This window comes from Podarcis vaucheri, assembly GCF_965113315.1.
Source record: "Podarcis vaucheri genome assembly, chromosome: 13".
In the NCBI taxonomy this organism is placed as follows: Eukaryota; Metazoa; Chordata; class Lepidosauria; order Squamata; family Lacertidae; genus Podarcis; species Podarcis vaucheri.
The window spans coordinates 55,841,319-55,863,436 of record NC_138751.1 but is presented as its reverse complement, the minus strand read 5'-3'; the positions used below and the strand labels follow the sequence as shown (position 1 = coordinate 55,863,436).

General features: G+C 50.3%; 1 protein-coding gene and 1 long non-coding RNA gene across 2 annotated transcripts in view; one reads left to right on the top strand and one right to left on the bottom strand.

Moving 5' to 3' along the window:
• MOCOS (molybdenum cofactor sulfurase) overlaps window positions 1–22,118 on the bottom strand; it is a 102,203-nt gene that overhangs the window by 19,967 nt on the left and 60,118 nt on the right. The window contains exon 9 of the mRNA XM_082194796.1: window positions 6,593–6,755. Coding sequence (XP_082050922.1) covers window positions 6,593–6,755 — 163 coding nt within the window. The remainder of the gene's footprint in view (window positions 1–6,592; window positions 6,756–22,118) is intronic.
• LOC309516439 lies at window positions 12,933–22,112 on the top strand. The gene is made up of 2 exons (XR_014212922.1): window positions 12,933–13,058; window positions 19,588–22,112. It is a non-coding gene; the product is annotated as an uncharacterized lncRNA (long non-coding RNA).

Sequence of the window (22,118 nt, the reverse complement as noted above, 5' to 3'; positions counted from 1 at the left end):
TGCATGAACAAAACATGGCCTCTTAATCTCAGGCTGAGTTACTTGCAGAAAGGGAGGGACAGAAAAATGATGGAAAGGAGTTATTTGATGAGTAATGACAGACAAGCTTCACTTAAATATGACTTGCACATATACAGTGGTACCTCGGGTTACATACTGTCAGGGAACTGACCTCAGAGGGAAAGGAGGTGATAGGGCTCCCAGAGACTGGGAGAGACTCAACAGCCAAAGCAGGGACCAGCAGGGGGAGCGCGGGGTCTCTGGAGGAGGATCTCAGGGATACTGAGAGAGATGCAGCAGCGCAGGCAGGAAGCAGGGGGGAGAAAGGGGTGAGAGACACGTCCAGTGAAAATAGTGGGGAGGTGTCAGAAGCAATTGCAGGGAGACCCATGCTTCGTCGGAAGCTGTCACGTCGTGAGTCCAGGAGACGTGTTTCCGTTAAGGAACTTCTTTGTTGGAGGCGTTTCCGCAAACAGCCACTGTCGGACTCTAACAGTGACTAGAGCAGACATGTCTGAGGAGCTCTGTCACACACAGAGGTTTGTGGGGCCGCACAAACTCTGAAGGGGCACCATTTTAAGCACAAGCAGCTAATCATCCCCTAATAGCAGTCCGACAGTCTCTGTACGCTGCCTGTGCAGGAGAAAGCATCATGAGCGACCCAGCCGGAGCAGGGGGAGGAGCTGATCCAAGCTTGGAAGAAAGATGCCGAGCATTGGAGGTCCAACTGGCGCTGCAGACGGCGAGGCTCGAGGAGAGGAGGGCTCAAGATGCAGACAAGAAGGGGAGAACCACTCAGTTCCCCAGAAAGGTACCAGGATTGGTGCAGAAGTTTGGGGGGGACCCCAAGGATTACCATGCCTTTAGGACTGAAATGCAATATGCCCTGAATGTCCAGTTTGATGAGTTCCCTGATGAGGAATCTCGAGTTGCTTTTGTAATTGGGCATCTTGAGAAGGGCGCGCGAGACTGGGTTCGACCCCTGATGGCAACGCACAACGATATCCTAAAGGACACTATGAAATTTTTTCGTGCAATGGATATCATGTTTTCCAGCGACGTTGAGGAAGGGGCGGTGCGCAGACAGTTAATGGCTTGCAAGCAGGGAAGCAGATCTGTCCGTGAGTACTGGACTGAATTTACCATGCTGATTCACAGATTGGGGTGGGATTTATCGGCAGCACCCATTCAGATGCTATTTGAAGAAGGTCTTTCTTCAGCTGTGAAAGACGAGCTGGCCAGGAGCCCCAGGGCGGTGTCTATGGATCAGCTGACCAAATCTGCGCTGACCATTGGAGCGCGCCAGGAGGCAAGAGCCTTGGAGAGGCGGGAAGGGAGAGGGGAACGTTGGAAGGAGTTACGCATTCCAGACATTCCTGAGCCAGCTTTCCCGCCGGCAGAGCCGATGGAAATCGGAACAGCCCGCGCGCGCGCAGTTTCAAAGCCCAGTGAGGGGGCGAAGAAGGAGGGAAAGGGAGCCCGGAAATGCTATCTCTGCCAACAGCCAGGCCACTTTGCCAGAGTCTGCCCCCAGAGGAAGGAATGGCAAGGGATGGTGGGAACTGTTGAGGGGGAAGAGCAGGGAGAAACGGAGCAGGTAAAAGCCAACGCCTGGTTGCCATCAGGGCACTGCAGCCAGGCCAAAGAGCAGTGAAAGTGCCCCTTCCCCAAGTGCCAGTGCCAGAAGCTCCTCGACCGGCTCTAGTGATTGAAGTGTCGCTAGAGCTGCAAAATGGACACCCCCTAAAAATAAAGGCACTGTTGGACTCAGGCAGCTCCTGCAATTTTATGAGCAAGGAGTTTGCTGCTGAACACCAGATACAGACTATCCCTTTAAGCAACCCCCTGCAGGTGACCACGATCGATGGCAGGGAACTGTTGGGAGGAGGAGTCAGCTTGCAGACCATCCCAATGATAATGAGGGTGGCAAGGCACACAGAACTGATAGCGTTTAATGTGGCCACCTTGGGAGGTGCTCCCATTATTTTGGGAATGAGCTGGCTAGCCCTACATGATCCGCTGGTGGGCTGGCATCAAAGAGTGGTTTCCTTCGGTTCCGCACATTGCTTAGAACACTGCAGGGGGGAAAAGGGGTCAGCAGGGGCCCAAGCCACCCTGGCAGGGACTGAAGTAGTGGAGAAGGGGAAGGTGCCACCACAGTATGCTGATCTCAGCGACGTGTTCAGCGAGAAGGAAGCTGACCAACTACCTCCGCATAGACCCTTTGATTGCCAGATCAATTTACTCCCTGGAGCACAGCTTCCTGTAGGCAAGTTGTATGCCATGTCAGACAGGGAAATGCAGGAGTTGCGAGCGTTCATTGACAAGAACCTGAAGAGGGGCTTCATCAGAGAGTCCAAGGCAGCGGGGGGTAGCCCAGTGTTTTTTGTGGACAAAAAAAACACGGACAAGCCGAGGCTGGTATGTGACTTTCGGGCCCTAAATGCAGTGACAGAGCCGGCGGCTTTTCCTATGCCCAGGATTGATGATATTTTGACCAGGGTGCGGAAGGGAAAGATTTTTACAAAGCTGGACCTAAGGGGGGCGTACAACCTGATACGTATAAGGAAAGGGGATGAATGGAAGACCACCATGTTCACCCCTTTGGGGGCATTTGAATACTTAGTTATGCCTTTTGGATTACAAACAGGCTCCGCGTGTTTTCAAGCTTTCATGAACCACGTACTGGGGCCTTTGCTCTACAAGAATTGCGTGGCCTTCTTAGATGACGTGTTGGTGTATTCGGAGAATGAGGAGCAACATGTGAGAGACGTCAGAGAAGTGTTGAGCAGGCTGCAAGCCAACCGACTGTGGGTGAAACTGGAGAAGTGTCAGTTTCATACCAAGGAGGTGGAATTCCTGGGGTACCGCTTGTCAGACAAAGGGTTGGCCATGGACCCCGGCAAGGTTCAAGCGGTGCTGGAATGGAAAACACCCAAGACCAAGAAGGATGTGCAGAGGTTCCTAGGGTTTGGAAACTTTTATCGTAAGTTCATCCGCAACTTCGCCCACCTGACGGCGCCCATCACGGACTGTCTCAGCAGCAAAAAGAAGTTTGTTTGGACGGGGGAGGCGGAGCGAGCGTTTGAGGAACTGAAAAGGGCCTTCGCCTCTGGCGAACAACTTCTACATGTGGATTTACAAAAAAAGCTGAGGGTCGAAACAGACGCGTCGGACCGAGCCATAGGGGCGGTGCTTCTTCTGCAGCCGGGGAAGGAGGGGTCGGAGTGGCGACCGTGTGCCTTCTTTTCGCGGAAGCTGAACAAGTCTGAGAGGAACTACACGGTGTACGACCGGGAACTTCTTGCAATTTATGAGGCCTTCCGGAGATGGAGGCACCTACTAATTGGTGCACAACAGAAGGTGCAAGTGTGCACGGACCATAAGAATCTAGAGTATTGGAGAACTGCGCGAGTGCTCAACCAACGGCAGTTGAGATGGGCCCAGGAGTTCTCCAAATTTAACTTTGAGATTTGTTACGTACCAGGCCCGGAGAACGTTAGGGCGGACGCTCTCTCACGCAAACCTGAATATTTGGAGGGAGAGGGTGTACCCGAAGAGACCCATGTCATTCCCGAGGACCGCTGGGTGTGTGGGGCGGCATTGGTGGGGCAAAGGGAACTGGTAGAGGGAACGGGGCAGGATGTATACGCCCAGGACAAACTCAGGAGTCTTAGGAGGGAGGGAGACAAACCCGGGGGTTTTGAGGAGAGAAATGGGGCGTTGTACTACAAGGGAGCGTTATACATACCTGAAGGGGAATTGAGGGAAAAGGTACTCAAGCAACTGCACGATAACCCCACAGCAGGGCATTTTGGGCAACACAAAACCATGTGGCTGGTTACCAGGGAATTCTGGTGGCCCAAGGTCAGGGAAGATGTGCGTGAATATGTGAGAGGGTGTGACCGTTGCCAACGAGCCAAGGGGGAGAGGCGGGCACCGGCAGGTTTATTAGAACCACTACCCACGCCGGAAAGACCGTGGGAGGCAGTGGCAATAGATTTTATGACTGATCTGCCCAGGTCCAAAGGGAAAACAGCCATTATGGTGGTGGTAGATCTGTTAACCAAGATGGCACACTTTATAGCCTGCTCACATGCGGTCACAGCAGAAGAAACCGCCAAATTGTTTGTGGAAAATGTGTTTAGGTTGCATGGCGCCCCCTTGAGGGTGGTTTCGGACCGAGGGAAACAATTTACTTCCAGGTTCTGGAGGAAGCTCATGAGCTTACTGCATGTAGAGGTTAATTTCTCTACTGCCCGTCATCCAGAAACCAACGGGCAGGCGGAAAGAGCTAATGGTGTCCTCCAGCAATATTTGAGGTGTTATGTTAATGACAGAGAGAATGATTGGGTGGAGAAGCTGGCGTTGGCAGAATTTGCTTACAACAATGCAGAGAACGTGTCCACGGGAATGAGCCCTTTTTTGGCCAATCACGGGTGTCATCCCCGAGCCTTCCCAGGGGGGGAGGGGGAGAACTGGAGCGTTCCAGCAGCAGAACAGTTCGTTGAAGAAATGGAAGCGATCCATCGCCAACTCCAACTTAATTTAAACCGGGCGAAGGAGGAATATAAGAGGCAGGCAGACAAAACCAGAAGGGAAGGGGAAAGCCTTAGGGTGGGAGACCAGGTGTGGCTGTCCACCCAAGGGTTACCATTTAAAGGAGGTTGTAAGAAGTTAAGACCCAAAAGACTGGGCCCATTTGAAGTCACGCAACAGGTCAACCCAGTGGCTTTCAGACTCCGGTTACCGAACCACATGAAGTTGCACCCAGTGTTCCACAGATCGTTGCTGTCACCGTATATAGGGGACAGAGAGGGGAGGGTCAATAGGGGACCAGCGATGGAGGAAAAAGAACACAGCTACCATGCAGCGGAGATCCTAGATTCCAGGTGGAAAGGAGAGCAAGTAGAGTATTTGGTAATGTGGGAAGGGGAACCGGAGTCGGAAAACACCTGGGTCAGAGCAGAGGATGTAGATGACGAGGTTCTAATTGAAACTTTTCATCAGAGATTCCCTCGAAAACCCCAGCCAGTGGCGAGGTTCCGGAGGGAATACTTCGCCACCACAGACGAAGAAGAGGAGTTGGAGGGGTTCTCTGATTCCGAGGTGGAGGAGGATTCAGCGAGTCGGAACAAAGACCGATGGAGGGAGATGTTCGAGACGTCGGAAGATGAAGAGGATTCGTTTCGGGGTTTCAGCTCCTCACCGCCCAGAGGAGAGGGAGGGGGCGGGGGGGAAGGGGGCCCTGGAGGGGAGGTGGATGTCAGGGAACTGACCTCAGAGGGAAAGGAGGTGATAGGGCTCCCAGAGACTGGGAGAGACTCAACAGCCAAAGCAGGGACCAGCAGGGGGAGCGCGGGGTCTCTGGAGGAGGATCTCAGGGATACTGAGAGAGATGCAGCAGCGCAGGCAGGAAGCAGGGGGGAGAAAGGGGTGAGAGACACGTCCAGTGAAAATAGTGGGGAGGTGTCAGAAGCAATTGCAGGGAGACCCATGCTTCGTCGGAAGCTGTCACGTCGTGAGTCCAGGAGACGTGTTTCCGTTAAGGAACTTCTTTGTTGGAGGCGTTTCCGCAAACAGCCACTGTCGGACTCTAACAGTGACTAGAGCAGACATGTCTGAGGAGCTCTGTCACACACAGAGGTTTGTGGGGCCGCACAAACTCTGAAGGGGCACCATTTTAAGCACAAGCAGCTAATCATCCCCTAATACATACGTTTCAGGTTACAGACGCTTCAGGTTACAGACTCTGCTAACCCAGAAATAGTACCTTGGGTTAAGAACTTTGCTTCAGGATGAGAACAGAAATCATGCTCCAGCGGCAGCAGGAGACCCCATTAGCTAAAGTGGTACCTCAGGTTAAGAACAGTTTCAGGTTAAGAATGGACCTCCGGAACGAATTAAGTTCTTAACCTGAGGTACCACTGTATACCAATTTTCTTTACACTGCACAGCTACAGAGCAACGATAATAAGGCCCAATAAACCTAACTGGGCCCAATGGGAATGGGGTGTACCCTAGAATGTGCCCCAGAATCCTCTGCATTGGCAAACTGACATGTGAGCAAATAGACAAAGTTGCGGGGGGGACGGACCTAGCTGCGGTTGATTAGTTGCATTCATAATTCCTGCCACATGCCTGTTAAGAACATAAGAAGAAGCCTTCTCCATCAACCCCCCCCCACTCTTTCATGTACACACAGTGCCCTCGCTCCTCAGATAATGCAGGTAAATCAGCTGAGTGGGAGAATATCTGATCTGATTATGGGGGGCACATTCCCATCTGCCCAAACCAACACTGGGCCAACTTCTTTCTCTTCTTTTTGTCCCTGTGAAAAAAACAGTTAAGGGGCCAGAAAAAAAATGCTTTGGGTCTTGATCAGACCCCAAAGGTAGAGGATAGCCACCCCTTAACAGTTTGTCCAAGCACGCCAAACAGCTGGAACCATAACATACTTGGTATCTATTATTTGATTTGCAGCACCAGAAATTCTCAGCAAGGCATGTCAGAAACACTAGTAATTTGTGATATTACAAATTGTACTGAAACCATCTTACGATGAGATGATAATGAAGATTTGCCTACCAACCTTCTGCTCTGATGATCATCACATTTTGCTCCAGGTCAATAAAGGGCTGCACAAGGCACAGTCTCGGTTCCTGCTTTTGAGTGATGCAAACGCCATTGTGATTGGCAACCATGAAGCTACGATCGTACAGCAAACCTTTATTTCCGATGGGCCACCGCATCACCTGATGGGAAACAGACCTCTGCTCACTTAGTAAGTATTTAAGCTGCAGATGTGCTGAGCAAAGAAATGGAAAAACTATTCATGACTGAAACTACCTGAGAATCAAATGAGTTAAAAATGGTAGGTATTTACTTCTGGTTTTAAAATAGATACTTTTAATAGTCAATACCTCACTGCAAGAGCTGAAAGGATATGAGAGCATACTGTGTGTCAACAGCAAACAGGATTAATAGACTAAGGTACATCCCAAACTTCTCTGGGTTCAGGGAAGAAGTCCTTCTGAATCATGAATGTCTAGGGGGAATTTGGCTCCAATGTTCTAGAGCAGGCATGTCCAACTTTCAAGAGACTGCGATCTACTCACACTATAAAACCCCCCGGCAGTGATCTACCAAAGTTATTGAGCTTTTTTGGGGAAGCCAAAGTTGTTGAGCTTCGCGATTGACCTGTTGGACACCCCTGTTCTAGAGGATCAGTTTCCCACTGCAACCCCAGCTTTTTTCTGCTGTGCAGGAATTTGGAATGCCACAAATTCCAAAACATATTCTGGGAGAATATTTTTATTTAGAAAGCATTTTTAATAGATTATGTTTTAATATATATGATGTTTTATTGATTTTATAACTGAAATTGATCTGAGTTTATTTCTTACAAAGAAAAGCAATATATAAATTATCAACATAAATAATCAAAGCCATATACAAATTATCAACATAAAAATCCAGTGGCTGAATGCACTTTCTTGTGTTAGGCAGCAGGGCCAAGAGAAGCTGCAGAAAGTCCACTCTACCTGGATGGTTGCCCTTGTTAGGAATAATTAGACTGCGGCTGCCAAACTGGTGACTGGGAGTGACCATTGGGACCATATAACACAGGTCCTGAAAGACCTACATTGGCTCCCAGTACATTTCCAAGCACAATTCAAATTGTTGGCACCGACCTTTAAAGCCTTAAACAGCCTCAGCCTAGTATACCTGCCTGAAGGAGCGTCTCCACCCCCATTGTCCAGCCAGTTCTGAGGGCCTTCTAGCAGTTCCCTCACTGCTAGAAGTGAGGAAACAGGGAACCAGGCAGAGGGCCTTCTCGGTAGTGGCACCTGTCCTGTGGAATGCCCTCCCATCGGACGGCAAACAGATAAACAACTGACTGACATTTCAAAGACATTGGAAGGAAGCCCTGTTCAGGGAAATTTTTAATGGTTGATGTTTCACTGTGTTTTTAATATTTTGTTGGGAACAGCCTCGAGCAACCTAGTCAGAGGGGCGGAATAAATAGATAGATGATAGATAGATAGATAGATAGATAGATAGATAGATAGATAGATGATAGATAGATGATAGATAGATAGATGATAGATAGAAAGAAAAAAATGAGATTTGGCTTTTCAGCCACAATATTGAAAACAGGATTGAAGTACACTATACAAAATTATAAATATTACATAATTTAATGGTATCTGGATAATTGTCACCATGTTATAGAAGTGGGCCCTTCAACAAAATCTTGAAGCACTGAGTGCTTTTGTTCAGGGTTCCAGCGACTCCACTGTCATTCCTGCTGGAGTAGCTGGACCCCTGAACATTGTCGTCCCTGCAGCCAGTCAGCATTCTGTGCCCATTGATCAGGCTATATCCTCAATGGCCACCATGCTGTTTTTCTCTTTTTGTCTTGATTTTTTTGCAGAAGGGAGGTGGACAAACGTGTGCCCAGGCTCAGGTACATTAAAGTCTTTGATTTCTCCACTGACATCTATGGGCAGCATTCGCTTCCATACCTGAGGATATTTTAATACAGCTTTTTTGTGTGAGTGAATGAAGAAGCAACATATCCCAATCTCTCTCCTCCCTCTTGTGATAGCTATGTGCTTCTCCCCCTCCTCTCCCTTTTCCAGACACTCCATTCTGTTCTCCCACCCCCACTCGCCGGTTTCCACCCTCTCAGTCAACACCCTGTTCCAGTGAGTTCAGAACGTATCACTCCTGCTGAATCAGATCAATGGCCCATCTAGTCCAGCGGCCGATGGTCGGCTACCGGTCAAAAGCAAAACCTGAATGCACTCTCTCCACCTGTGATTCACTTATTCAGAGACATTCTCCCTCCAGCAACAGAGGCAGAATACAACCACCATGGCTAGTAGCCACTGAGAGCCTTATCCTCTCCTGAATTTGTCGCTTTTAAAAGCCATCCAAGTTAGTGGCCATCTATTCTTGTGGGAGTGAATCCCACAGTTTAGCTACGCACTGTGAAGAGTTCTTAGGGGGCTGTTTTGGAGGTTCTCTCAGGGTTCCCCCTAAGTTATTCTGACTACCTGCAAACCTCAGGGTTACACTGGATCTGCTGATGCCTCCCTCATGGAGGAGGCGGGCAGTTGGAGTGACATTTTCGCTACATGTCCCCCCTATAGGGAAGGATGACCTCTGTTCACTTTCTGCCTCTGTCCAGGATGCTACTAGGGCACGTGTTCCAGAACAACTACAGTCATACCTTGGGTTACAGACACTTCAGGTTGTGCATTTTCGGGTTGAGCACCGTGCCGAACGCGGAAGTACCAGAACGGATTACTTCCGTGTTTCAGCGCTCGTGCATGTGCAGAAATGCCGAATCACACCATACGTGCGCAGACGCGGCACTGCAGGTTGCAAACATGCCTCCCGCACAGATCACGTTCGCAACCCGAGCGTCCACTTTACTTCCCACAGCTCTAGATAATTGTTAAGTTATGGGTGAACATATCAGATGACACAGTGATTCTTCAAACAGCTCTTGTTTATTCACAGGCCAGAACAGAACTGAGCTGAAGGGTTCAGCCAGCCTGCTTATATAGAGCTCCACTACAATGCAACAGTAACCATTTTATGTAACTATCCAATCACTGAACGTCACTTTCGATCCCTTATTTGCATACGTGGACCTGAACTATCTACAGTATCCCCCTGCTGCCCCAGGCTGAGAACTTCAGTACATAACACTAATGGTTGGCTTTCTGGCCATAGGCTCATACACACTTCTGTTCAGTCTGTGACTTCAGACACAAATCTGGTTATTATTATTTTTTAATTGTCCTGCTGTTTTCCCTGGGAAAACCGGCTGCTTACTGTTGAATTGGAGCAAACGTCAATCACCGGGTTTCCCTGGGGAAAGTGGCAAGACAAAATAAGCTCTTGGACCCATGCCTAGAAGACAGAGATCAAATGGAAGAAATCACAGGACAAAGGGAAGTGTGGATGAACCCTATGTTCTGCTGATATTAGTCAGGCACCACTTTCGGATGCCCACCTTGGTTAATAATAATAATAATAATTTATTATTTATACCCCACCCATCTGGCTGGGTCTCCCCAGCCACTTTGGGTGGCTTTCAACAAAGTATTAAAATACAGTAGTCTGTTAAGCATTAAAAGCTTCCCTAATGGTTACGTCTATTCTTAAAATAGTTTTAGGTGTTTTGTTTTCAGATGTTTGCAACAGTTTTGAAGCAGGTTTTTAAAATTATTGTTACTGTCTTTACAGTGGTACCTCGGTTTACGAACTTAGTCTGTTCTTAAACCAAGGCGTGCTTTCCTTGATAAGGCCTCCTGCCACCGGTGCCCTTCCACCGTTCGGATTCTGTTCTTAGACCGAGGTAACGTTCACAAACTGGGATACTACTTCCAGTTTAGTGGAGTTCGTAAACCAAATAGTTTGTAAACAGGGCTGTTCTTAAACTGAGGTACCACTGTATTTTATTAAAAGTGTTTGCTGCCCTGAACTCTTTTGGGAGGAACAGCAGAATATAAATTCAATAAACAGGAAAACAAATTGGAGTGGGGGAGGGGCAGGAGAGAGACTTGATAGTGGAGCATCTTCTTCCTGGATCTGAAGACAGGCCTAAAAAGCATTCAGTGCTATGTCATATATATTAACTAAAAACAAAACACAAAAACTGCCAGGAAAAGTTCTTGCCTTCCTTCTTTTTAACAGCCACCCCTTTCCCCTGTATGGTATCTGACAAACATACAAGGAGATTGCATTTTCCAGAAAAAATGATGCCAAGCCAATCAAGCAAATTTTAACAAGAAAGATAAAGCTCACCACAGTGGCAGGGTGTTGAAACAGCCTGAGGGAGTTCCATTAGAATATCCTGTTTTATTATTTGGCAACGAGGTAGTGAAAAAGGTGGACTGATTTATTCAGGAAAACGTAAAGAGAACAATATTATAATTCATCTTAGACCTGGGAGCACTTAAAAATTAGAATAAAATCTAGTGCACAGTGATCTCAGTGAGTCTAAAGTATTTATTGCATCTGAGATTAAATACTCTTTTATTTATGTAGTCTTAAGCAAATATGAATAGCCTGAAACCTGCTGTTACGATGAAGTTATTAATGTTTAAAATTTACCTTTTTCATTCTGCAGCATTTTTTACTTTTTTCATTCTGCAGCATTTACAATGCAAAATCCATGCACTTTAAACATTTATAAGTTTGTGTGTGTGTTTTCATGGAATCGTTTTCTCCATTGCTGATGTCCAGTCCCATTGCTACTGTAGTCAAAACAGATTTACCCATGCACAAAAGGGAGGTATGGGGCAGGTACAGGCATGGCTATAGATGAGGAATTTGGAGCTGAAAGGGAGCTGGCACTGAGCCCTGCTGGGGTGGGCTGCACAAGGGGGCTTCCCCACTGGGATTCCCTTCCTCACCATTCTTCCCACCCACCATAGGTCAACTTGACTGGTGTTTGGGACCACCTGCAGTGGCGTAGCGTGGGGGGTGCAGGGGGGGCGGCTGCACCGGGCGCAACCTCTGGGGGTTAGGGGGCGCAAATCCACGGGTTGTTGTTGTTGTTTAGTCGTTTAGTCGTGTCCGACTCTTCGTGACCCCCTGGACCAGAGCACGCCAGGCACTCCTGTCTCCCACTGCCTCCCGCAGTTTGATCAAACTCATGCTAGTAGCTTCAAGAACACCATCCAACCATCTCATTCTCTGTCGTCCCCTTCTCCTTGTACCCTCCATCTTTCCCAACATCAGGGTCTTTTCCAGGGAGTCTTCTCTTCTCATGAGGTGGCCAAAGTATTGGAGCCTCAGCTTCACGATCTGTCCTTCCAGTGAGCGCTCAGGGCTGATTTCCTTCAGAATGGAGAGGTTTGATCTTCTTGCAGTCCATGGGACTCTCAAGAGTCTCCTCCAGCACCATAATTCAAAAGCATCAATTCTTCGGCGATCAGCCTTCTTTATGGTCCAGCTCTCACTTCCATACATCACTACTGGGATCCACGGGTTAGGGGGCGCAAATTACTTGCCTTGCCCTGGGTGCTGACAACCCACGCTACGCCACTGACCACCTGTCAGAGAGTGGGACTCTCTGACAGGCAGAGACGAAACAGATACAGCGGAAGGAGGGAGAGAATTCCTAAGAGAATTCGACCTTTGACACCCCCCCATGTAAGCTTTATTGGAAACACAACTTTTACCACAGCAAATAAAGCTGGCCTTATTGAGTGATTGGTGCTTGTATATTAGATTAACCTGAATAATTCATGCAGATTGCAGAATTCAGCTTCATTTAAAAAGAAAACTTTGCAAATTCTGCCAGAAGAACCAGTACCTGTATGTAAATATGCTTCATTTGCATAACTCTGCCCTCAGCAGTTGCTTTGCTCTGCCAATGGGATTCTGAACTGGAGTTCGAGTCTTCATTTTCCAAGATTGCACCTCTGAATTAAGGGCTGTGCTCATCGCATGCAAAAGTAATGTGCCATTTATACTTGAGAAAAATATGTGACTGCCTTGGTAATGTTTCTTATTATGTTTTGCTTTAAACTCCCAGGCAACTAAAAAACTTATTACTGAAGAGAATATATTTCTAATGCAGGTGAGCTTTCAATGGCTTTGACCTCAATTTTCATGCAGATGCAGGGCTGTGATCCACAGCAGGAAGTTTTCATAAAAGAAGCTATAATAATATTGACATCTATTAAAGCACTGCAAAATACATTGCAAAGGAAAGTCAGATTGTAGGTCAGCGTGTAGACCATCTACCTACTTCATCATGCCTTATTCAAAAAACGGTGGGGGGGGGAGGGAGTGTCACAGGCAAGGTGGTAATGTTATTAACTTTGAAAAAGAAAAGCAATTAAAATCTTCAAAGAGAGAATTTTCAAATAGCACCGCAACACTTAAATGCCGTATTTTTGTTGCAAATGTATTTTTAATGTTAACATTTCTTTGTAATGCAAATCAGCATCCTCTCAATTATAACATGTTAATCAAGTGTTTCCTCAATTGCTGTACGCCCATCACCGCCTGCAGCCCATGTCATGTCAGTGCACACAAGCATGATGTCAGGGGTTCAGGAGCAGAGGCGAGGGCAAGGGAGGAAACAGAGAGCGAGGGGGAGGAGGCAGAAGAAAGGATGAGTGATGACGACGACCCGAGATCTCCGAGTCTTTCCAGTGAATCAGAAGATTCACAAAAAGGAGCACCAGTGGCCAGGGCAAGGGGGGAGACTAGGGGGACACCCCAGGAAGAAAGAGCCAGAGGGGACTCAGAGGGGAGCAGTTGGAGATCGGGACCAACGTCACCGCCAGAGAGTAGGAAAGAGGAAGAGCGCCAGGGAGCAAGCGCTGGCAGCTCGCAACAGGAGGGAGGGCACGAGTCAGGAGTGGCCACACCTTCATCGGGGAGCGAAGTGACGGTTAGACGGAAAGTGGAAGGTTGGGCGCGCGCGCCAAGTTCAAATGCACAGGAAGGTGGCGCAGTAGGCAGCCCGGAAAGGGAGCCAGGTCCTAAAGCCCGGCGCAAGGAGACAGGAGAGTCAGGGGGGTCAGCGTCAGAAGAATCCCGGAAGGAAGAGACCCAGGGGGGCAGAGGGACCCAGAGGAGAACTGTCAGGCGGAAAAGGTGGAGCAGGGCTAGGATATTAAGTTGGTGCGCAAGGGGCGGAGACTCAGACGGAGCTTCACCGATCTAAGCATAAGACGTAGGGTTGCACGCAGCAGCTCGAGAATGGAGACTGTAACTCAATAAAGACTTTTATTTAACGATCGCTGGCTAGCGTGATCCTCTGTGAGCTAGGATCTGGAAGTAACCCTGACAGTAAGCTCCGTCCCTACAAATTGTGGGCATCCACGGCCTCGCGGAGAGGAGGGAAAGCGGGTGCCTACAAGAGAGCTCACGAACGGCAGACAATATGACGGCCGAACAGCAAATAACGGAACTCAGAGAAGCAGTTTCACGACTGAATGCCGAGGCGCTGGCGTCCAGGAAGAGAGAGGAGGACGCAGCTGCCGCCTACAGGGATCTCCAGGTCAGGTTGGACGTGCTTACGAAGCAAGTGCAACAGACACCCAAATCAGAGGGGATTGGGTTGGGGAGACGCACAGGCGGTCTGGTCTCGCACTTCGATGGGAATTTGCAACAGTACCCCAACTTTAGAGCAGACGTAATGTGTGCACTGCAACTACTGCACAAAGACTTTAGAGATGAACAAGAGAAAGTGGGGTTCATCATGTCCCATTTGCATGGAGACGCAAAAGCATGGCTGCGCAATTTGTGGAGAGATAAGGATCCTGCGCTCCAAAATGCGGACGCCTTTATTAAAGCGATGGATGGCTGTTTTTTATCAAGCATTGACGTGGATCTTGCCCGAAAGGAGGTGCATGGACTAAGGCAAGGGAGGGCCAGCGTAAGGCAGTATCATGCCCGCTTTTTCGCCTTGGTCAGTGCCCTGGAATGGGACAGAGATTCGGCTCCTGTCAGAGACCTTTTTTGGGAGGGCTTGCACAACTCGGTTAAAGATGAGATTGCGAGAGGGGAGAGACCCCGGACGACGCAGGAGATCGTTCAGAGGGCGCTGGCGGTGGGGGTGCGGCTGGAAGAACGTCCGTGGAGCAGGGACGAAGGGCACAGCGGGCGCGAACCAGCCAGGGGCTCCTCCTTCCTTCCCAGAGAAGCAGCGCGTGCGCAATCCACGCCTCCAACAGGGGGAGGGGTGGAACCGATGGAGGTTGGGAGTGCAAGGGCTCAGTCAGCAGCCAGAGCCCTAGCACCGGCAGCAGTGAAAGCGAAGCCTCCTAGAGGGAACAGGAAGTGTTATATCTGCGAGGATCCAGGGCATATGGCGAAAGAGTGTCCCCGGAGGCTCCACAAGAACACTGCAGCCTCAGCAATGGTGACTGCAGCAACGCAGCACGGAGAACCACAGCAGGGAAACGACGATGTCTGGCTGGAGGAAGAGGCACTGGGGCCCAGCCAGACGTGTCAGTGAAGCAGTCCCCAGAGATTTTACCGCCCATGGACCCCCTCCCGCCCAAGCCAGTAGTGAGGCTCACCGCATCGCTCCAGCTACCCAATGGAATCACCATGGACGTGCCAATCACCGTCGACTCGGGAAGCAATGCAGACTTCATAGGGCAGGACTTTGTCGACCGGCACGCTATACAGTTGCTGCCTGCCACGCTGCCCCTGCAGGTTGTCACGGTGGATGGCAGGGAGCTGTTAGGGGGGCAAGTGGTGAAGCAGACGCCACCTATGGTGCTGCGGCTTGGAAATCACAGGGAAATCATCAGCTTCAACGTCACTCAACTCTCGGACACGCCTATTGTATTGGGCATGAGTTGGCTGGACAAGCACAGCCCGACGCTGGCTTGGTACCAGAGGCAGCTGACCTTCGGCTCTTCCTTTTGTGCTGAACACTGCATCATGCCCCAACAGGAAGGGGAGCAAGAGGAGTCACAGCTGCTGCTAGGCACGCTGCAAGCGATTCCCCACAAGTACGCAGAATTTTTGGAGGTTTTCTGCGAGAAGGAGGCAGACAAGCTACCCCCCCACAGACCATATGACTGCAAAATTGACCTGCTGCCGGGGGCGGCGCTGCCCAAAGGGAAGCTGTTCATAGATCATAATTTGAAGCGCGGTTTCATCCGAGAGTCCCAGGCAGCGGGGGGCAGTCCTGTATTCTTTGTGAAGAAGCGAGACACGCCCCCAAAAAGACTCGTAGTGGACTACCGCATTTTGAACAGTGTCACCAAGCCATCGGACTTCCCCATGCCCCGAATCGACGACCTCCTCGCAAAAGTACGCAAGGGCAGCGTGTTCACCAAGTTGGACCTGCGAGGGGCGTACAACCTCATTCGCATGCGGGAAGGAGATGAGTGGAAGACAGCCATGTTCACGCCCCTGGGCACCTACGAATATAGAGTTATGCCTTTTGGATTGCAAAATGGCTCCCACGTTTTTCAAGCTTTCATGCATCACGTGTTGGCGGGGCTCCTCTACAAGACGTGCGTCTGTTTCTTGGATGACATCCTGATCTTTTCGGAATCGCAGCAGGAGCATGACAGACACGTCAGGGAAGTGCTGAGCAGGCTCCAGCAACATAGGCTTTACGCCAAGCTGGAGAAGTGCCAATTCGACGTGACGGACGTGGATTTCCTGGGCTACAAGTTGTCTGACAAGGGGCTCGCCATGGACAGCGCCAAGGTTCGAGCGGTGTTGGATTGGAAAAGCCCACGCAACCGGAAGGAGGTCCAACGGTTTGTCGGCTTCGCGAACTTCTATCGCAAGTTCATCAAAGGCTTCGCTATGCAGACAGCGGCCATCACGGACACGCTCAGTTCCAAGAAAAAGAAGTTCATCTGGACAGCGCAGGCGGAGCAGTCCTTTCAGGCACTCAAGCGTCTTTTCGCGTCGGAGGAACAGCTGCTTCATGTCGACCCCAGCAGGCCGATGAGAGTTGAAACAGACGCCTCGGACAGGGCCGTCGGAGCAGTCCTGTTGCAGAAGGACCCGCAGGGGGTTTGGAGGCCCGGAGCGTTTTACTCCAGGAAGCTCAGCAAGTCCGAACAGAACTACACCATCTGGGACAGGGAGTTGCTGGCTATTCATGCAGCGTTCAAAGCATGGAGGCACTTCCTGATTGGAGCCAAGCACACGGTGCAGGTCTGCACGGACCACAAGAATCTGGAGCACTGGCGCACGGCACAGTTCCTGAACCAGAGGCAGATACGTTGGGCTGAGTTCTTTGCGAACTTCGACTTCCGAATAGAGTATGTCCCGGGGGACACCAACATCATGGCGGACGCGCTCTCCCGTAAGCCACAGTATCTGGAGGACGCCACGCCAGCGGCCGCCATGCACATCTTCGCGCCAACAGTGTGGGCGTGCGCTGCGGCGACAGTGGACCTGGAGGCGGTGCGAAGAGCGTTGCAGAATGACTCCTTCGCGCAAGCAAAGATGGCAGAGATGCAAAGGGGCACGGCAGCGACCGACGGGTTCCAGCTGAGAGATGGATTGCTCATCCGCAAAGGGGCCATCTACGTGCCGGGAGACGAACTTCGCGCCAAGGTACTGCATCAGCTGCACGACGCGCCCACTGCCGGGCACTTTGGCAAGGAGAAGACGGTGGAATTAGTCGCCAGGGATTTCTGGTGGCCCGGAATGAGAGGGGAGGTCGCGGACTACGTGGCGAGGTGCGACACCTGCCAGAGGGCCAAACCAGTGCACAGACCGCCGGCCGGACTATTGGAACCGCTGCAAACTCCGGTCGAGCCATGGGAGAGAGTCGCCCTGGACTTCGTCACGGATCTGCCCAGCTCGAGGGGCAAGACGGCCGTGCTGGTGGTGGTGGACTTGTTCTCCAAGATGGCACATTTCATCCCGTGTGCGAAGGTGGCCACGGCGGAACAAACCGCCAAACTGTTCATAGACCACGTGTTCAAGGTTCACGGGCTGCCACGGTCTATTCTGTCCGACCGCGGGCGGCAGTTCATCTCGAATTTCTGGCAGAAGCTGATGGGCTTCCTAAACGTCAAGATCAACCTGGCGTCGGCGAGACACCCGCAGACCAACGGGCAAGCGGAGCGGGTCAATGCCATCATGCAGCAGTACCTGAGATGCTATGCGAATCAACAGCCTGCGACGTGGGTGGATTACCTGCCGCTCGCCGAGTTTGCCTACAACAACACGAAGCACGTGTCCACGGGGGTCACGCCGTTCTTCGCCAACAACGGGAGGCACCCCAGAACCTTCCCGGGACTGGAAAGACAGGTGGAGGGGGAGCCGCAGACAGCAGATGCATTCGCGTCGGAGTTGCAGGAGGTCCACGATCAGCTGCGGCGGCACCTGGAGCTGGCCAAACACGCATACAAGGTGCAGGCAGACAAACACAGAAGGGTTGGCGAAGAGATCCATGTGGGAGACTGGGTCTGGTTAGCAGCCCACGCAGTGCCGGCCAGGTCGTTGGCCAAGAAGAAACTAGGGCATAAGCAACTGGGGCCCTACCAAGTCGAAGAGCAGGTCAACCCGGTGGCCTTCAGGCTGGCGCTTCCGGAGGGTTCCAGAATGCATCCGGTGTTCCACAGATCGGTGCTCACTCCCTACAAGGCACCGCACAGGTTTCAGGAACCCGGAACGGCGCCGAGTCCGCTCCGAGAGGGAACCAGGCAACGGGGAGTGGCACAGGAGGTGCGCCTCAACGAAGTCACGGAGATTTTGGACTCCAGATGGGGGGAAGAGGGGGTAGAATACCTTCTCGCTAAGGAGGGCACCCCGGCCAGTGCCAACAGCTGGGTGCCGGGCTACGCTTTAGATGAACCTCTGCTCAAGGAAGAGTTTCATGCCCTCTTCCCCCATAGGCCAATGCCAGCGGACTTTTTCGACGACTGGCTTTTCACGCCCACGCTTTCAGCCAGCACGTTCCGGGGGTTCGACTCGGATGAGGAACCGACACGAGACGCCCGTTCCCCGGAGGGGTCGCCCTCGGGATCTGCTTCAGAACCCTCGTATTGGTGGGATGATCGACCAGAGGAGCAGTGGCGCAGGAAGTGGCTGGAGGGTCCGGGACGAGCAACGCCTCCAGAAGGAAGCGAGGGAGAGACGGACATGGACGTTTTCGGGGACGACCAGGGTCTCGAGCATGGCGGCACAGAGATGGAAGCAGAGGTGACCATCGTCGACGAGAGCAGGGAGGAAGAACCGGAAGACTTCGGATGGAGGCCCGCCACGGGAAGCGAACTGTACCCGACATTCGTTCCCTTGACACTGCAGCACCCAGTTCCCGCACCTAAAGGAGGGGAGGGGGGAAGAGGGGGCTTCGAGGGGGGGATGGATGTCAGGGGTTCAGGAGCAGAGGCGAGGGCAAGGGAGGAAACAGAGAGCGAGGGGGAGGAGGCAGAAGAAAGGATGAGTGATGACGACGACCCGAGATCTCCGAGTCTTTCCAGTGAATCAGAAGATTCACAAAAAGGAGCACCAGTGGCCAGGGCAAGGGGGGAGACTAGGGGGACACCCCAGGAAGAAAGAGCCAGAGGGGACTCAGAGGGGAGCAGTTGGAGATCGGGACCAACGTCACCGCCAGAGAGTAGGAAAGAGGAAGAGCGCCAGGGAGCAAGCGCTGGCAGCTCGCAACAGGAGGGAGGGCACGAGTCAGGAGTGGCCACACCTTCATCGGGGAGCGAAGTGACGGTTAGACGGAAAGTGGAAGGTTGGGCGCGCGCGCCAAGTTCAAATGCACAGGAAGGTGGCGCAGTAGGCAGCCCGGAAAGGGAGCCAGGTCCTAAAGCCCGGCGCAAGGAGACAGGAGAGTCAGGGGGGTCAGCGTCAGAAGAATCCCGGAAGGAAGAGACCCAGGGGGGCAGAGGGACCCAGAGGAGAACTGTCAGGCGGAAAAGGTGGAGCAGGGCTAGGATATTAAGTTGGTGCGCAAGGGGCGGAGACTCAGACGGAGCTTCACCGATCTAAGCATAAGACGTAGGGTTGCACGCAGCAGCTCGAGAATGGAGACTGTAACTCAATAAAGACTTTTATTTAACGATCGCTGGCTAGCGTGATCCTCTGTGAGCTAGGATCTGGAAGTAACCCTGACACATGCTAATTACTGAATTAATATTTATTGTAAGTTTTAGGATTAAGTTATTCATTTCCATGCACTCTACTAAGCAGTTTTGGGGGATTTTTGTAAAATCACCCAAACTAAAATGTAGTGATGGGTATGTGTTACGTGAAGCCAGTTCAGAGAGGCTGTTCTTGAAATTCCCAACATTAGACCTATTGCCACAGTCAGTGGCCCTGGGGTAACAATGCCTACAGTCCAATCTCTGAACTATTGCTGCTGTTGCTGTTGAATTAGAAGTTGGAGGCAGCTTCAACCAACCCTGGCAAAACCAAGAGCTCTTGACAGCCCTCTTTCAGCCCTGGATGAGTATGCTCACAAAGGAAGGGCTGTTATCTTTGGGATGCAGGGGGGTGGGGGATGGCATTCAGTTTTCAAGGGGATACACTGTCAGCTATGAATGATCCTCCTAGATTGGTCCTCTGCTTGCCTGATTTATTTCTTTGTTTATTATGTACTTTAATCACTTTCTCTCATGCCAAGGCACAAGCAAAAGACTCTTTAAGCCACTCCCTCCAGTATGAACATAAATATAGCCTGTGTTTTCTTTCAGACTTCAATAAAACTGGGAAGATAAGCAGAAAATTGATAATCTCTACTACTATTTACGCAGGGACTGTCAGGAATGAAAGAGATCTTTCTTTGATATCCTGCCATCCGTGACTAGTGCTGTTGATACTGGAGACAAAGGGCCTACTTAACTGACCAACTGCATTGCAAGTAACTCGGTTCTGCCTAACACAATGCTCCCCCCCCTAAAATAAATCCTGCCTACGCCCATGGGGGGGGGGGGTCTTGTGTTTTGACATATTTGGGAGTGAGTCATGGAGCAGAGGCAATGTTGCTAGCTTGTCCAGCCCTGCTCAATTCAAAATATGGACCTGTTCAGCAACTGCTCCACCAGAAACAGTCATCTAGGATGTGGGACTGTTAACACCACTGAACTCCTTGAGTAGACAAGAGCTGTTTCAAGAGAACAGAATATTAGCATAATATTTATTTTGATACTAAGTATTCCATATATTTAAGACAATGAGTAAAAAAAAAGTTTAACTTTAGTTGCTGTGAAGTTGCCTCATGCTCTGAATGCCAGTCAGCAGAATTTGTGACCCACAATTCTATGTGCAGCCTCCAGCTGCACAGTAGTCTGTGAAGTGGTTGACAGCTTCCAAGTTTTTGTAGTTTTATGCAGGCAGCTAGAACTGGAAAATTACTGAGTCCTTCCTCCGCCCAGTTCCACGGCCATTTTTATTGTCCCATTATAGTGCCTTGACTAAAAACACCATTTTTTCCTGACTGTCACTACAAGTATATGCACTGGTTAAATCTGGATACGAGTCTCCAGCCAAAATTCTCATTTGGCGTGGGCAAAGGTGTGGGTCCTGTTGCACATTTCAGCTAACATGGAACCTCCTTTCTCACTGACTACCAGAGCTCTGAGAAGTAAAGCATGCTGTATCAGAAGTACAGCAAACCCTACTTTAAAATTAACCTAAAGCCCACTACCACTTTTGTCAACAAGCCTTGGAGGTTGTCATCCCAAAAGCACCCTATTCTTTTTCAGGTCTTCCATTTCCAGACTTACAACTGCCCTTGCATTGCAGAGTTCTAAGAGTTCTTTACCTCCCTGATTTTGCGTTTGCCCTCCATACGATCCCGATCTTTCTTCCCCCTCCTGCATTTCTGTCTCCCCATTATCAGTCAACCCTCAGTTTCTCCAAATTCCTCCTTCCCATTGTCAAGGTTGGTCAAACAGTTGGTATTCACCTTGCCTGACCTTCTCCACTGTCTCCAACAGGCTTAAGGAAGAAATATTCCAATTCTCTCTCTTTAAATCTCTTGTCCTGATTTCTCTGAGGGTTCTTTCCTCTTTTCCCCTTTTCTCCTCAAAAGTGAAAAGGCCTATTCTAGAGCCAAATTATGCAGCACACAACCCCTCCTTGATGGAGCAAAAAGTGAGTGAAGAGATTGCAGGGGACCCTCTGAGTAGTTACTATAAATGGAGTAGGCAAAAGCATCACAGATGGGACTTCTGCTAGAGTACAGCCACTCTATCCTCAGTGATGCAATTCTCCTACAAAAACACCAATAATAATATAATAATTATTTCCCTATGTGGAAAGACTTTTTCATGTGTACCCCAACCTGACGTTGTACAGGCCAGATGCAGGTTCACTACTTGAGTGAAACATAGGCCTTAGGCGATCACCCTTACCTGCTGTTTACACACTGTTGTAGCAGAACACAAGAGTTTTGGGGATGCATGTGAGGATAAAACTGGTGTCCAATTATTCATGGAAAAGACAGCTTAAGATGAACCGAAGCCTCCCTGGTGATTATACCAACCAATGGAGCAATCCTTTCAGGGACACCAAAATGACCCTTTTCTTCTTTTTATTTCCTGGGCCAGGCCAGAAGAGAGGGATATAGCCAATGCTCATTTAGTTTTACTTCAACTGACCTCTATTCTGATTTTTAAATTTATATATATATA